Source organism: Vanellus vanellus, assembly GCF_965231255.1.
Source record: "Vanellus vanellus genome assembly, chromosome: 5".
Lineage (NCBI taxonomy): Eukaryota > Metazoa > Chordata > Aves > Charadriiformes > Charadriidae > Vanellus > Vanellus vanellus.
In genome coordinates, this window is record NC_138910.1 from 14,047,702 (window position 1) to 14,064,597 (window position 16,896).

A 16,896-nucleotide genomic window follows, 5' to 3' on the forward strand; every position below is an offset into this window, starting at 1 on the left:
GGAGGGTGGACACAGTCTTGTTTTCATTAAAGCCAAAACAAAAAAAAATGGAACAAAATTGAAGTGACTTCTGGCTAAAACTTCCCCCAGATACTTCTGTAGCACAATATCTGTGCTGTCACTGTTTTTGTATCAGGGTTAAACTGTACCAATTAGGTAACTCTCCGCTTCAAAGCGAAGCCACAGAATCACAAAATCCCTTGAGGAGCTTTGGTGAAGATTTTGCTCAGATCTGAGAGATGCATCTTAGACCTCTCTGGCACACAAGAAAGGTACCTCCAGAATGTCATATCGTAGAGTGTGTTTGCTCTTGTGCCCATTTTGCTCTGATTACTTAGGAGGTCTCCAAGGATGGCCTGATTTCTAACCCATCAATGAGAGAGGTGTGGGACAAAGTTATCTGAAATCCTTTCCCACCTCAGTGTACCTTGGGCAGCTCCTGACTTACCAGTTGACATCTCCAGATAGTCAAGTCTCTGAGCAATCTCTCAACCTGGGAACCTTGTTGATAATTTTCTTGTTTGTTTTATTATGAGATCTGCTTGGTCTGTCGTAGAAGATCTGCATGTCCACTTCCTAACCACCCAGGATATGCATGCCATTCACAAACGGGAATGAACTTTGTCATGACTTGCAACTTTGCGTTCAGCTCAACGTGCTGATTTTTTTTCTGAGATCTCTTGTTCGCAGTAATATTTTTATTACAGAAAATACTATGCTGGTGAAAATTTAAATGTTCTTGGATCAAAATGGACAGAAATACACGTCCTTGTTGGATACCAGGCAGGCTTCATGGCAGAGTTGCCCAAAACTTCAGGTCAGAGGAGGGTAGACTATGGAGTTAAAGCCACGGGGAAAATTATCTCCCCACTTCTTTCATCCTTAGATCTTTAGTGCGAAGTGAATAATGACATACTGTGTTTCTGTTGAAGTCTGAGAGAGTTTTGGCAGGAGGCAGCATGATCCATCTGGAATGAAGAGTCTGAAGACCTGTTGCTCGCTGCAGTCCTTGGAAGCCCGTCGAGGGTTGTGTGCCCCAGTTTCTTTGTTGGCCATATGGAAAGGATGTTATTTACCGAACTTTTGTGGATGGAAAATGTTTTTATATACAAAGCTGTGTTACTGCAAATTGGGGTTGATGAGCAGAAGGAACGGTATCACTTGAATTGCAATTTGAACAATGCAACTGTGACAATGAGGTACTTTGATTCCCCTCCAATATGAAAGGTGTTTTGTGCACCCAAGTTCATCTGCTACAGGATTCCACTTCACAGGGAACTGCAGATACGCTTAATTATTGCAACTTTACAAACATGTTACTAAGGACTCCTTCTTTGAATTGATGAGAACAATGATGTACAGTTATGGCCACAGCAGCAAATTATATTTTTACCCTCTTTAAAGTTCTTTTTCATTTTTAGGAAGTTTTAGAAAGTTCTTGAAAGGATCAGACACAAGTGTCTGCTCTTCCTAAGTCTATATGTAGCTGTTCCAAAATAAGAGCATGTGTAGCTTTGCTTCTTACTGAGCCTAAGCCACTGCTTTTTATCCAGTCTGTATTCAGGAGATTGGTGTGTCAATAGCTACACCCCCGTTGGAGAAGGTGATGCTGCAGGCTATCAGAAGTCCTCCATCATTGCTTCAATGTTATTGTTCTTTTAATCAATTTGTATACTCTTATATAGTTTTCAAGGCAAAGGTGGGGGGTGGGAGGGGGTGGGGACAGGACTGGTGCAACCCACATGGGTTTTATGCTGGTGAAGTCCAGTTAGGAACATGTTATGTTAATTACTCTTGCAGATTTGCACTCTGATTTATTTTGCTTCCATTCCCATTTGATTCCATTGTTTTAGTTCAGGATACGCAGAGCTGTATATCTACTAATCGAGTTAGCGGAGATCCTATTCTAGCAGCTAGTCTTCCAGGCAGATAGGGCAAACCCTGCCCAGTGAAATTATGCCAAAATTCTCAATTGTTTTGGTGGTACCTGGTTTCACTTATTAAATTTAGGGAATCTGGTGGGGTTTAGCCAGTCCTTGGATGACAGAAAAATGATTCTCACCGTTCCAGTAGATCTTCCCCTTGAGATGGAGTCTTCCGTTGCTGAAACAGCCTCAGTGGTGAGACTTGTAAGGAGAGGTGGGAAGAGAGAAGCAGGGATTGTCTGTTTGCTGAAACAAACTTGTTCAGATCCTTAGGAAGAGGAAAGGTTGGATGGGAAGAGAACTAGTCTCATTCACACTTAAAATAGAACGCATGGGAAATTGCACTACTAGATTCTTCATACTTAGCTGAGCTTCTGGTTTTGTTTTTCTGTAAGTTTTTGGAGTAACTTGTTCAATTGAAATATATATTCTGGACAGGATAGTGGTTAAGATTTTCTCACTAGCTGTGAATAGCTGTACACTTTACATCTGAGAAATTAATGCTATAAATGCAAAAGTATATTGTAAGCTCTAAGAACTAAAAAGTATAGCAGTTAGCAATGCTTTATGACACATCACAAGGAATATGTCAAAAGTTTGTCCAGTATGGGAGTTGTCCTTTTGAATGAAATGCGCATGGTTTACCATAAGGACCATTACCAACAGAATGCATCCTCTTTTCAAAGAATAAAAACTGAATGTCTTTTCTTTCTTCTTTTCAGGCAGCACAAATAGTCCTGATTTCTCTCTTTGAATTGAACACTCCTGAGTTTACCATGTTACTTGGTGCCTTGCCAAAAACATTCCAGGATGGTGCTACCAAGCTGCTGCACAACCACCTCAAGAACTCCAGTAACACCAGTGTGGTGAGAGGCCCTTGTCCTTGCCAACATTAGAGCCCCCAAAACAGCAGCTCATTGATAAGCTATTGCAGATGTTCAGTAGTATAAATTATCTGTAACTGTTGTCTTGAAGCAATATGGCAACACAGGCTTCTGTTTGCTTTTATAGGGACCATTAAAACAAAAAACTCAGTTATTTTTAAATTTAATATAGTCATAACCAGTACAGATTAAAAAAAAATAAATACTGAGAAGCACGTGAAAGCTGGTGGGGTTTGTGCTTTTAAGTTGGTGGTGCTTTTGAAAATCCTGCCAGTAATAACCTTTTGACTAAAACAGAGATCCTGATACCACACATTTTCTGGATTTACCACTACTATTGAAATCAATTTAGTAACAGATACGTTGTTTACTAAGAAGCCTGTGGGATCTTTGATGTGACCTGCAAGGTGTCATCACCTTGTACAGGTGTAGTAAAGTAGTATACACCTACTACTTTATGTTTTGGTTTTACAGGAAGCTCTTACGTATTTTTATTTCTCTGACGAAATATATTAGTAGAGGATTTAAGTGTGCTTCTAAAATTCTTTTCCCCCCAGAGCAGCAAGGATTAGGGTATTTTTTGCCTTCTTTGCCTCCTATCTTTGCTCTTCCATAGGAACAAGTAGGTCTTTGTGTAAGCTAGAACTGCAGCATTAGGCTTCCAGGCAAATGGTCTGGATTCTCTAGTACCTTTGACTTTGTGTGAAGAAAGTCAGAATTGGGAGCAATTTCTACTCATTTTGCTGTGGTATAAATGATTGTGCAGGCCAGTGGAAAAATGATAAGTTAGATTGCTTACTTATGCCCGTAACAAGCACAATAAGAATGCTTTAGACAGTGTGGAAAATAGCTGCATAATTAAATTGCTAAATTGCCAGGGCAAAGGTCTGCATACTTTGGAGCCTGGTAAATCGTGTCTGAGAAGCTGGGTAGCCTGGTGGATTGATATACCAATTCTCTGGCAACATTTGGAGGCTATATCTGTTGCGTAGTTAAAATTGCAGGTACTGTGGATTGTAGAAAAGTGCACATGTGCTTTCTTTTACCCTCAGAGCAGTACCTTCAAGAATACATTAATGACTACGTGAACCATGGCAGCAGATTTTTAGGTCAAGAGCCAGAGCCAACACTACCCTAAGGTTGTGTAGCACAAAAGCAGTATTTGGACCTGTTGTTGTGTGTTCTTGCCTGTGCGTTGCGACATGTTGCTAATCCCTGTCTTCCTGCTTCTGTGCCAGGGTTCCCCCAGCAATACCCTCGGTCGGACTCCTTCCCGGCACTCCAGCAGCAGAACCAGCCCCTTAACTTCTCCTACCAACTGTTCCCATGGTGGACTGTCTCCAAGGTAATGTGGCAGGCTAATTAAATCACTTACAAAATATTAAAGGATTTCAACACTGAATGTGCATTTGCAGAATATGACTCACTTTTGAAAGCAAAAACAAGACCAAAAGTTTACAGTAGATTGCTCCAAAGAAACAGGGTTTGAAAATGATGATACATGGTTGGCGAATGACTTCGTTGTTCCAGTCCTTATGTTATCTGTGTAATCTTAATGTCTTTTCTTACAATATTCATTTTCTTTCATAACTAGGCCTTCTCCAGAATCACATGTGTGTGTTCAATAAAGGTAATACTAAATGGCAGCATTAGAAATGAGGTCTTGTTGAGGCTGCAGATATCACAGAGTATATGATGACTTTCAGGTCAAGGGTTTCAGACTGTGCCTATTTTTTAGGTGTGCCCTTGTGATCAGTAATCCATCTGACTGTAGTACAGTGCTTGTGGTGCTGAGAGGAGTACTGAATCACCTCTTCCCCTCTTGTGCTTTGTGAGGATGCAGAACAAGCAGAGGCGGTGACGGTTTCAATGCTGAATACCTCTCAAATCACTCTCCTGGCTGCTCACCAGCAGAAGAGTGGCCTGATCCTTTGGGCAGCAGGTCTATTGCAACCAAGTGTTTTGCTGAAGCTGCAGATGCTACCCTGGAACATACTGGTCCACTCCAAAACCTTTTATTGAGCAAACATGGACTCTTGGAAGTTGGGAATGTACATGTGGCACACCATAAAAACTTAAAGCAGAGGGGAAAGGAATTTAAACAGTACGCTTTGGGATATAGAAATACTGGAGGAAAGTATTAGGTCGTATTAGGAAATATTAGACCTGGAAAAGCTTTCATTTGTGCTGGGAAGGTTGAAAGCTGCTGCTCTTGTCTGCCTGCCCTCTCCATGGGAGGTCACTTCCTTTTGTCCATGGAAGAGACAGAAGGAAACATGTTGGCTGAGGACTGCAGTTCATAGTCCAATGTAGTAATTTACACTGAAATCTGTTGATCAGCCCTGTCGTGACCTGCTGAACCCTGTCTGGAGGGATGCTTAGACATGTGAGTTCCCATGTGTCAGGAAAAACACAGGCTTTTAGCCTTTGAGGAGGAGTTACACTAATTCCAGCAGCATATGAGGAGCACATGGGGTTTCCTGAAAAAAAATTTGGATATCTAAATACAGCTTTGTGACTCCTAAATCTACTGTAATCCAAAACTAGAGGTTGCAAGCCAAGGTCGAGTTGCCTGTTACGAGGTTTTGTTGTTTTGTTTGGTGTGTTGTTTGTTGTTGGTTTGGTTTTTTTTTTTTTTTTTTTTTCAAAAAAGGTTTCATTAAGAAATTAAGTGGTAAAGTTTCAGGGGAATGGTTCCAACAATGTTGCTTCGTTTTTGACTAGTTTGAGCATTGTTGCCATGCTGATTGCTGTCATAGGAAATTATAAACTGAGATAGGTCTCCCTGTGGTTACGTTGTGGCTTTGCTGGCCACGTTTGCATGTGGCACTTAATTTTAAAATCCATGACTTTTTACTGTGCTTTTGGGGATTTGCCATTGGGACACAACTGTTTTGCCTCTTCATTCACTGCTTTTTGGTTCGTATTTGCATTCTTCTTGCCTTTTGATGTCAGGATGCACATATCAAAATATTGATTGAAGCATTCAGCATGTGCTTAATACTTTGTTGCTGTTGTTTTCTAGCATTTGGGGTTTAGGAACTGGAGGGTTTTTTCCCATGTGATCTCAAGGAATAGCTAGAGAGGGCATATGATTCCATTTTGCCATTAAGTTGTGAGAACCAAAACTGCCACTGATGCAGTGGGTCAGGAATTTCCTTTAGAAAACAATCGTCCCTTCAGTTTGCTATGGAGTTCTTAGAGATGTTGATCCAAAAATTTAGGTGCCTTTTTAAGAAGTATGTCCTGCTTCCTTGCTGGATTTTGTTATTCAAGAGTTATGTGTAAAAGTTACTCTTCAATGATAGGTGAAGGTGGAAGCTGCCCTTTTAAATATTCAGGGGAGAAGTTCTACTTTTTTTGGTGAGTGACCTCTGAGCAGTAACAGTAGCTGCAGATTTTTACCATTTGTAGAAAAGGTGCAGGTAGTGCAAATCAGTGGCAGTAGCTTCTGATGCTCTGCTGGACTGCATCCTTCTTGAAAATGTCTTGTGTAGCACAGTTTGAGCATGGTCCTGACTTAGAGAACAAGGGAGAATTTAGCTCTGTTTCCGAAGAGTACGTGTGGTCGTCCTTCTTTCAGAAAAAAAGGCTTTGGAAGATGTGCTGGCAGATTACGGGAAATAGGGTACGCTGCAGTATTGCACTTCTTGGTATAGATGTCCCTGTGTCATGTTTCCATTACAAATGCTTGTTGTTTGCTATCCATCAGTGGTGTAAGATGTCACTTTCTCTACAAACTTAAAAAATGAGCAGACCCGATTCATTCTGATAGCGGTGTAAAAGGATAAAGATTTCCTCAGTTTCACTGCGTAGCCCTCCTCTGAAGCAAGGCTCGGCTTTACATTTTTATGGGACCATTGCTAAAGGGTTGTACTGACGTTGTGTATGCCCATTGCTTCCGGGGCGCTCCATGTGCGCGCCCTGCTTACCTTGTCCATGCCCACGTCTTGTACAGGCAGCCCGAGTGCAGTCAGTTGAAGGATTATCACCAGATTTTGATGCCAGCTTTTGTTTTGAAGATTGTACTTCCCTCTGAATTTTGTCTTGGTGCGCAGATTGAAGGAGTCATATCTAGAGACGTATATGTCTTTGGGGCTGGGAAATGTGTAGAAAGGACAGTTTGGTTCTTGTAGGAATATAAAAATGCCAATAAGCATAGCTACTCTCCCATATTACTAATGGTTTGTGGACAACATTTTTGATATTAATCAGCAAGGCTTCATTGATACGGACTTTCTATTGTATGTATGCATGCCATTGCCCTTAGGTCACAGTACTTCTCCCATATTATTGCCATCACAGCTGAATGCCAGATGATGGATTTTTAAATTTTTTGTGTGTGTATTTGTATGTACATGTATTTGAGGTCTCTGGATAGATTTTGAACTGGCTGATAGGTTGAACTGGACTTTGCTGATGCAAACAGCTAATTTGCCTATCCAGATGATAACATCTGCTTAACTGTCCCCCGATGTTAGTGTCTACAGAAGGGTAACATGCTTTCAGGGCCTTGAGCAGAGTCCTTCCTTCTCCTGCTTTCGTTTGCTCCATCCAGTTCTGCTTCATGATCACTAGAACATATCCACTGCATCTGCGAGTTACTTCTGCATTTGTACCTGCCTTTTTTTGTCTTGACAGTTTTAGTTTTTGGGGAGAGGAGTTATGGAGAAAAGAGGTGTTTTCTGAAGAAGAAAACCAGGAGAGGGCATTTGGGAAGACTGAAAATAATAGGGAAAAAACCCTAGACTTCTCACTGAGAGGAAAGAATGTTTCCTGGGCAATGCTCAGATGAATGGCTTGAGTTTGTGTTGGACAGAGAAAATTTTCTGACATTCAGTAAATGGTGTAGTATGACAAAAAGCAAAATACTAAGTTGTGAAGTGCTTCAGTGAAAGAATACAGTTCTGAATAAACTAAATAAACTTCTGCAAACTCAGATGTTACATTCAGATTTTGAATTTTCACCTAGAATTCTGTTGGAATATTTGATGAAGGAGTATCAAATGAATAGGTTTGCCCTACTGTTTCTGCCTTTATTAGTAGCCCAGAAACCTGTGTGTAGTTCCAACTATTAAAAAAAAAACAAACCAAATTTAGTCCTTCCAAGATCTCTAGAGGAAATGCATCAAAATAAAAGGCTAACAATGTTATTTGGCTGTGTAAGTTTGTGCTTGTTTTTTCTCTGGCAAGAGAAAATAGCATTAAAAATAAAATTTGAAAGTTTCATTATGAAGTTGAGTAAGGCATGATATGGAAAAAAGAATTCAAATAAGCCACCCACCTTATATAGTAAGGACAAGCCTGCATTGTTTGGTGGCCTGTTTGCAGGTAGGCGAGACCTGAGCTGTGAGACTTCTGATTAGCAGTCTGGGTGTCTGGTGTATTTCCGTAATAGTTGCATGTAATAGCTGTGGGTTTCGATTGCTGGTTAATGAATTAATTTCTTGACATGACTCTTCAGAAGAGTCTTCAGATGGCTTTGTTGCTGTTTGCACTGGAGCAATTCCTGTTTGCCGCATCTGGTCTTGCAATATCTTTCACCTGTGTATACACAAATGTGACTTTCTGAGACAGTGTACTTAAGCTTAATAGAAACAAAGAGGTGTCCTGAATACTCCACCAGCTCAAGCATCTATATTCTCATTTGGAAGATAATTTTGAAAATCCATGTACCGTAAGGGGAACAGAAGCAAAAGTTAGACAAATTGGCGCAGAGATGGATGCCTTGACCCAAAGGCAAGGGGGATCAAACAGTAACCAGAGGGGCTTGTGGAAGTTTGAGAGATCAGAACTGATGTAGAGGCTTGTTTCATCCAATCTTTACAGGTTTGTCTGCTGAGACCTGAGCCAAGTCCCCAGTTCACCTGATGTGTTTACGTTCTAGACTGACTTTTACTTGCTGCGTATTTAGGAGCAGTTTGAATCTGGTGAAGTAGGATCAGATCTTAAGCCCTGCAAAAGCTTGCTGATTGCGTAGGGCCTGGTTGCAGGCTTTTATAGAGGCACCAGGAGCCAAACTTGACAAGCTACGTTTGGGTGTCTGATAAAAAAAAAAAAAAATCAACTCCAACTTTCTTTTCTTCCAGGAAAATCCTGTTGCTTGCGAATACCTGCTTAGAGTTTGAATACAGATGTGCGATCAGGGATTGTTCACTTAAAGCATTTTAAGAGTTGTTTATAGAGGCTGTATCCATTTGTAAAATTTACTGGTTAGTACAAGCAGGGACTATTTTTTTGTGAATCGTATCATTATGTTAGCAATAAAAGTGGAAATGAATAATGAAGGCCAAACCAATGACTTACGGGGCTCAATGGAGTATTCTTGTTTAATTTTGTTTCTATTAATTTTTTTCTCTCTCTCCAAGGCAGCATGACAGCACTAAACCACTCAGATTATAGTTTCTTTTTTTTTTTTTCTCCCCCTCCTTTCTCTGTTTTTTCTCTCTTTTGTTTCTCCTCTGATCACGGCAGTCGGTTCTGGGGTTGGAGTGCAGACGGGCTGTCGAAGCACCCCCCTCCCCTTTCTCAGCCTAACTCCATCCCCACTGCTCCTTCCCACAAGACTTTCAGACGCTCTTACTCTCCCAGGTAACAAGCTACCTGTTAAACCAACTTGTCTGAGGTGTCACAGTATTATTTACCTTGCACACTGTGGGATTTGTTTAAATGTGGGAAATGATTCGCAGAGGCTTTGGTTGGAAAAGGAAGAGAGATGATGACAGCTTTCAGAGAGTGGAGGTGGCAGGCAGCCTCCTGCTCACTGCTTGGGGAAGACGCAGCATGCAAGTGGGGGGAGAAAAAAAAGGTGGAGTATTCCAGACTCTTCCTTGCTGCCAGGTTCCAGAATGGGGTACGTTTCACAGTTGGTTTCCAACGCAGAACGCAGTTGCTGGGCACTTTTGGCAGGCACTGGTTGTGTTATGATAGCACGGGTGAGCTCTTTCAACTTGGCTACGCTGTGCAAGCGGCACATGAGTACTTTCAAACAGGCAAATACAGGTCAGTAGTGGTTTCACATCTGTGGTAGTGAATATCCGTAGGACAATGAGGATGAAGCTTGTATATATGATTTTACCAGCTGCCTGCTCAGCGTGATTGTGGAACATCTTGGAAATTTGTAGTATTGAAGTTAAAACTGTCCTTACCCACAAGATTTAGAGGTTATTGATTGCTAATTTTGACATCTCTTCCTCCTCCTGTGCCCTCAAATTTTGTTCCAATCTGCATAGAGATCTTTAATCAATATACTGGACTAAAGCTGTGTACTGGTTTTAATAAAAAAAAAGCCAAACCCTTCTGAATACAAATTTCATTTCGGACCTCTCTGCTAAATTCCTTGGATTTTTTTTCAGTTTATACCCTGACAATGGGCTTTCTGTAGATGTGGTTTCTCCTGACTTGAACATACCTGTTGCCTGAGGAAAGACTATGTATAGTCTTACCTTGAAGCAAGAAGTTCCTAATGAAAAACTGTTGAAAGAAAAGAAAACAAATTGTTCATTGAGGGCTCAAAATCTGGGAATCTGTGATGTCTGAAAGAGAAAATAGAATCCCGTGGTCTGTACCTCTGTGAATACCTGCAGAATCAAAACTTTAAATTTATGTTCTGACTCTTCTAAAACACTAAGTTATCTATGGAAGAGATCCATGTTGATTTTTGGAGTTAAACTAGTTGAGAATTTTTTTTTCCCCTCCTTTCATTAGCTGACACCAAGGTTTGGAATCATTTGACACATACTGCAGCCCAGAGCCTGAAGTGCAAGGAAGTGGGCTACTGTGTACTGCTTGAGGATGCTAAACTGTTGATTGCTTACACGTAGTTTGGATAGGAAACTGAATAATAGTTTATGGAAATAAAATGTATTTTATGTCAGGCTGGAAAACTGCCAAATTGTATCTTGAGAAACTTGTAGAGAGCTGCATTTGTTTAATGCAGCAGAAGGTGGAAAATAATGTTGTGACATCCCTGAACGCTGCTCATCTCTACTCATTTCTTATTCATCCTGTGACTTTCCTCTAGTTTTCTGCATGGGCCATATTTTTTTTTTTTCCTTTTATGACTTTTTTTTCCTGAAAGGTGGGTGTAGTTCCATTTCATTTTTTTTATTCCCCCATCATGTTGTCTGTGAAGTATTCCAGCACACATACTGTCCAATAGACATGTGTGTTCACGTGTAGAGTTTTTGTTCATGTAGAACACAGCCATAATGTGATCTCCTATGCAGGCTTACTCTTGACATATGAAATCACTGGATTCTTTAGATTTTTATTAAAATGTGGTTTTGTGCTTTGAAAAATGTATCAGATTGGTGGCTCTTTGTTGAGAAATTGCCTTAGTCCTTTAGCATTGCAAAGTCTGCACCTAGGTCTAGTCTTTGGTAGCAATGTAGGGCAAAATTCACCCCTGAGGCAAGAAGTGATGATTTTAGCAGAAGTTTTACTATCAGTATATCTGTGATTATTTCTCTTTTTGTGTGACCTTTGATAAGTCTTGTCATCTCTTGGTGTGGGTACATGGGTGCAGTCACATGTATACCTTTCTGAATGGTGGTTTCATTGCTCACTTAAATATTGCATGAAGAACCCCTTAAGATTATGAATTAAACGTGCTTTTTTGAGATCATATGGAAAAAAAGTTGTTCTATCCCTGCCTAATACTTATAAAGAATCTAAGAACTGCTTTCACTTTTGTCTGGAAAGCCATCACAGTGTGTTAGTGTCATTCAGCTGTTTAAAAGCCCTAAATACTTTGACTTCTGTAGGTTTATAAACAGCTTCTGTTTCCTGGTCTTGGTCTGTTCTTTAAGTGGTTTCTTTTTCTTCCTGGCCAGATGGACACTGTTTAAAGTTGGAGTAGTTCTTTGGTTTCTTTGCCAGAATACACGGTGCTGATGCTTGTGTGCTCGTTGCTTGGGAGCCAGGGATTATGGCTATTTTCAGTGTGTTAATCCAAAAGGGATCGGGCAGCACCAATCTTATCCTCTGTCTGAAGTTCCTGAGTTTCCTTCAAAAAAAAAAAAAAAGTAGTTGTCGTAATTCTAGATATTTAACATCCTACTTCTAGTTCTATTAAAAATAATAGCTGTGTACCCAGGATTCAGAAGGGATTTTATGTTGGGGTTTCCCCCCACCGCACAGGGAATCTTTCTTTTGTGGAAAAAGAAGAGTTCTTTATTCAGCTGTCCTCCTCCAAGCCTGTCCTGTCATCCTTCCCCAGCTGTTAAGAAATAGTAATTCACCACTGTAGGGAGCCACTTCTTGCCATTTATTGACAAACAACTTGATGTAAATGTCTCATTCTTTTGCTTTATTTGCTTCTGGCTCTGCTAAGATCCGAGACTCCCCCAGAGAAATTGTTCTCAGTTACTAGGTCTCTTCATTTAGTCTCTCTTGGAAAACTGATTGTCATGCAAACTCAACTTCTCCTAGATAGAGCAAAGCTCTGCCAATAATGCCTTTTCATTTTCTCCAAGCTTGTAGGAGCTTCTCTTCTTACCCACATCTTTTCATATCATCTGCCCTTGCATGCCAGGTATTTTTTCATGGGACTTAATTTTGGATAACTCCTCAAGGAATCCTCAAACTTGCGTGGCTTTATGCTGCTGAGGAATTTCCGAGGAACAGACAGACTGCAAGAAAGCATCAGATTTGAGTGAGAGAATTCCCAAACTTAAGCTCAATACTGAAATGCTTCTTTTATCAAGGCATCATGTGAGTGGTTTTGGTTTTACTACTCTATGAATGAAAATGGGACACGTTAGACTAAGGTTTGCATGAAGATACATTTTCCTTTCCATTTATATCTGTCATATTTGGATCCATTGATAGAACGTATTTGATATATTATGAAACTTAAATTTTATTGATTTCATTTCCACTAGCTGTCACAACCCTTTGAGTTCTCATAGTGATTGGCTTTATTTATTTTCCTGTTTAAATAACACCTTTACCATGCTGGGGATAGGTCTTTTGGTTTACAGAAGCTAGCACGCTCACTGCTATGGAACGTAACAAACAGCAGACCTGATTTCCCCTCACTTACAGCGATGTAATGCCACTGATTTCTGTGGAGCTTCTCCTAGATTTTGCCCTGTTTGAGGGGAGACTCAGACCCAAAGTCTGCTTTGATTCCATCTGTGTTTTGTTACAAGTCCCCATTAGAAAGGGTGCACCAAATCATCTGTCTCTGACTTGGCATTGTTTTTGTTAACAGTCAAAAGCCGATTCCGATTTCATATGTAACATTTCATATACGTTTGGTCTTTAGTATGCTGGATTATGACACGGAGAACCTAAATTCTGATGAAATCTACAGCTCTCTTCGTGGAGTCACAGAAGCGATTGAAAAATTTAGTTTCCGTAGTCAAGAGGACCTGAATGAGCCACTCAAACGTGATGGAAAGAAAGACTGTGACATTGTAAGTATTCAGTTGATTAATGACCCCAGATAGATGAAAATTTAAAACATTTTGTTCAAACCTAGCTTTGGATTGTTAGTGTACAAAACCCAGTTCCTTCCGTATTCTTGCAAGCGTCTTTGGCTTATTGGTTGCTAACTTTTTACAACTAAGTTATGGACTCCTGCTAATGCAGTCCCTTGCTCCTTTTGAACTCTAGCCACCTGTGAAATGTGCTCACTGGGTTTCTGAGGGAGTCTCATGCACAAAGGAAACAGTGCGAGCATTCCTCAGGCTCAGCGTGGCTCAGTGATGGCGTTTTCATGGTGTCTGTAGTCAGGTCTGTAATGGGAAATGCTAGTTCTTAAAATGCATGGGTGGTTTCCCTCACAGGCTTATTGATTCCTCTATAGGAAGGACCTGTAATCACTTTGGGGGCACAACTCATGTGGTACCTTATGCTGCATGAATGGTTACAGAACTGTCTACCATGTAAGATGCCATTTGTTTTAGTTAAATACAGGGACTTCAAAATTTACAGGAATCTTAGACAATGATTCTTACAAGTCCCTTCCAATGCAATATTCTATGGCAGTTTTGCTTCCTATCTGGACAAACAAATTTAGGTTAGTAGATTAAGTTAGCCTTCAAAGCTCGAAATTCTTGGTCTGAGATTTTCCTTTGAGACCCTTCTATTGTTCATTTCACATTAGCTTGTTAAGCATCACCCAGTCCCCTCTATCAGTGGGTTGTGTTATTGCTTTTGCTTCCTTTCCCTTTCGTAGCAAATTGGTCCTGTTGCAGAGCTTATGATCTTTGCCAGCTTGTGCAGTTTTACCAATATTAACTTAGATTTAGGAACGTTAGCATAGCTTTTTGTTCTATGGATCATGAGATATTTTCGGAACAGTTGTATTTATGTAAAAAGCTGGTAATCTAAGTTTTACTTAAGCATTATGTACGTGTAAACAGTTCTACGCATCTTCATATTGGTGGATGAGCTCCAAAAAAGCTACAGCTTCCAGAATTTGAGTAGTCTCATATATTTTCTGTCTGTTTGATCCCCCAGGTGTCTCGAGATGGTGGCCTCGCAGTGCCTACCAGCGACGTCCGTGGAAGCAGTGACATTGTGGAAGGCGGAAGGATGGCTCTAGATAACAAAACCTCCCTACTTAACACCCAGCCTCCCCGCACCTTTTCAGGGCCACGTGCTCGAGAATATAACCCCTATCCTTATGTCGACACAATTAACACTTATGACAAGACTGCCCTGAAGGAAGCAGTGTTCGATGATGACATGGATCAGCTTCGGGACGGTTTGTATCAGCCTATCTCGTAAAACTGTAGGCAGCTTGCTCTGTTCATGGTATATTTGTGTATGGGTAGCACTCTCAGATACAGGCCTGCCCATACATATCTTGTGTATTACTTTGCAGCTCAAGTCAAGGCTTGGTATGAAAATACTCGCTGTTCTCATGTGCCAGCAGAACCTGATCTGTGGCTGTTGAGAAAATGTTATACTGCAGTTTTAATTTTTGTTTGCCTAGAGTTTCCCTCAAACTAGTCCCTTAAACATCTAAATGCATCTATAGGGATGCTATTTTGGGGACCTTCCACACCTATGAATGAAACCTCTCACTCAATAGCTTGTTGTTACTGAGTGTTTCACTTCACTTAAGTGATGCTGCACCTTAGCTTTATTCTCTTGCAGTACACTGATGAGTCACTGTACTTTGATCTAAAGGTCATACATGTGATCGCTGGTTTTGGGTGTGTCTGTCTGGGGAAAAACTGGCAGTTCTCATTTTGTAGCAGTAATTGGAATTGGATGAAATTCAATTGTCATCTCTTCCTGGTTCATTAGAAGCCATGTGCAGATTCATGAGCTGCGTTATGAACTCAGATGAAATTGTAGGCTAGTTGGTTTCTCTTGCCTGCTCGACAGAGGCCACCTGGGATTTGATGCATTTTTGGGGTGACCCTTGTTATGTGCACTTTGTTCTGTAGAGGGTTAGTAATTTGGCATCTTTGATATTTTTTCCCATTTCCCCAAATGATTTGCTGCCATTTGTCCTAGAAGTACCCATTGACCATTCAGATTTGGTGGCTGATCTTCTGAAAGAGCTCTCCAATCACAACGAGCGGGTGGAAGAGCGGAAAGGAGCTCTCCTGGAACTGCTAAAGATCACAAGGGAAGATAATCTCGGAGTTTGGGAGGAACATTTCAAAACCATTCTGCTCTTGCTGCTGGAAACGCTTGGAGACAAAGATGTGAGATGTAGATTTTTGTCTTAACTCCCCTGTACATTGCTTCATCGAGGGTGATAGTTCCTCCATGCTAGTTTAAATGAAACCATTTGTGCGGCACCTCATCAGTGATGCTGCACTCCTTGTTTTTTTTCTTTTGAAGGTTGACATTCTCCTTTTGTTTTCAGTGTGCTCAATGATGAATTTTAAGATATTCTGAAGTGTTACAGTTTTTCCCCCTCCCTCTGGAGTGTTAGTAACAAATAACTAGGAAACTGAACTAGAATCAGAAAAGAAGTTATCTTCTAATCTTGTACAAAAACTATTAAGATTTCAAAAGTTGTTCTCTTCCAAGTTGGTATGAAATTACAAGCTCTTAACTATATCATACCCATTCCCCAAAAAAGGAGAATAACAGCACCCTAGAATAGATTAATTTGTTTTTGCTCTGTGTGGCTTAAAGATCCAGGCTATTAGATCTCGTGGGATGGGTCTCTGTCTCTTGCAAAAATGTCATCAAGAACAAACTGCTTTTATAGGGGATCTTGTTTTGAAGTGTTAAAAAAAAAAAAAAGCTCCATTATTATCACAGCTTTATACTTGATAGCTGATCAAAGTGGTAATTTACAGGCTAGACTTTTTCTTTTTCCACTTGGGGCTACTTGTTCAGCTTGCAGCACAACAATACTTTAAAGGCTCAATACCCTGCTGCGCCTTCACATCAGAGCCATGTTCCATCTGAATGTTACAATATTTAGGCTTCAAAGCACCAAAGCGCTCACAGTTCTTTTTTTGTTTCATCTGATTCAAAATCCATTGTATTATATTCCTTCTAAAGTATATGGCAGGGTTTTCAAATTTTAATTCCGAAGCAGTGCAGGTGGCTGACATTCTCAGTCATTCGTAGTATAAGCTTGAGCTGCTCTAGTCCTATGTGTTTAATCATAGCATCATCACACATGTACCAGAAGATATGGTTGCTTTATCTAAGTACACGCGAATTGTGATACTGCATGAGTTTTGCAGATGAATAGCTAAGGACATGATTTAAAGGCCGAGTATAGAATAAAGTAGGTATTCCTCTGCTGAAAAGATAGAATCTATTTGGAGTGGCCACAAGCCAAAAACTTAGTATAACAGTTATGAAATTGAAGCAGGTGTTATAAATCCCTTCTGCTAATGATCTTTTGATATAAAGGATTAACACATAGGTCAGTGTTGACTACAATGACTGACTGTTCTTGAAAGTAATTTCCATAGGAGTTACAGGAAGAGAGTCAATTTTACTGCATTAGTACATGGGAAATAGCTTTGTTCCATGGATGGAGACCCGTTTGACATCAGCAAAGCTAAGCAAAACAAATAGGATCTGAGCTTCTTTGTAGATTCGTATAATATAGACATGCTGCTTTGGGTACAAATTGGTACTTCATTGCCAAA

General features: G+C 40.4%; 1 protein-coding gene across 1 annotated transcript in view; it reads left to right on the plus strand.

Annotated features, from left to right (window-relative positions):
* CLASP1 (cytoplasmic linker associated protein 1) overlaps positions 1-16,896 on the plus strand; it is a 171,868-nt gene that overhangs the window by 137,549 nt on the left and 17,423 nt on the right. The window contains exons 28-32 of the mRNA XM_082484322.1: positions 2,648-2,791; positions 4,048-4,154; positions 13,080-13,230; positions 14,279-14,525; positions 15,290-15,480. Coding sequence (XP_082340448.1) covers positions 2,648-2,791; positions 4,048-4,154; positions 13,080-13,230; positions 14,279-14,525; positions 15,290-15,480 — 840 coding nt within the window. The remainder of the gene's footprint in view (positions 1-2,647; positions 2,792-4,047; positions 4,155-13,079; positions 13,231-14,278; positions 14,526-15,289; positions 15,481-16,896) is intronic.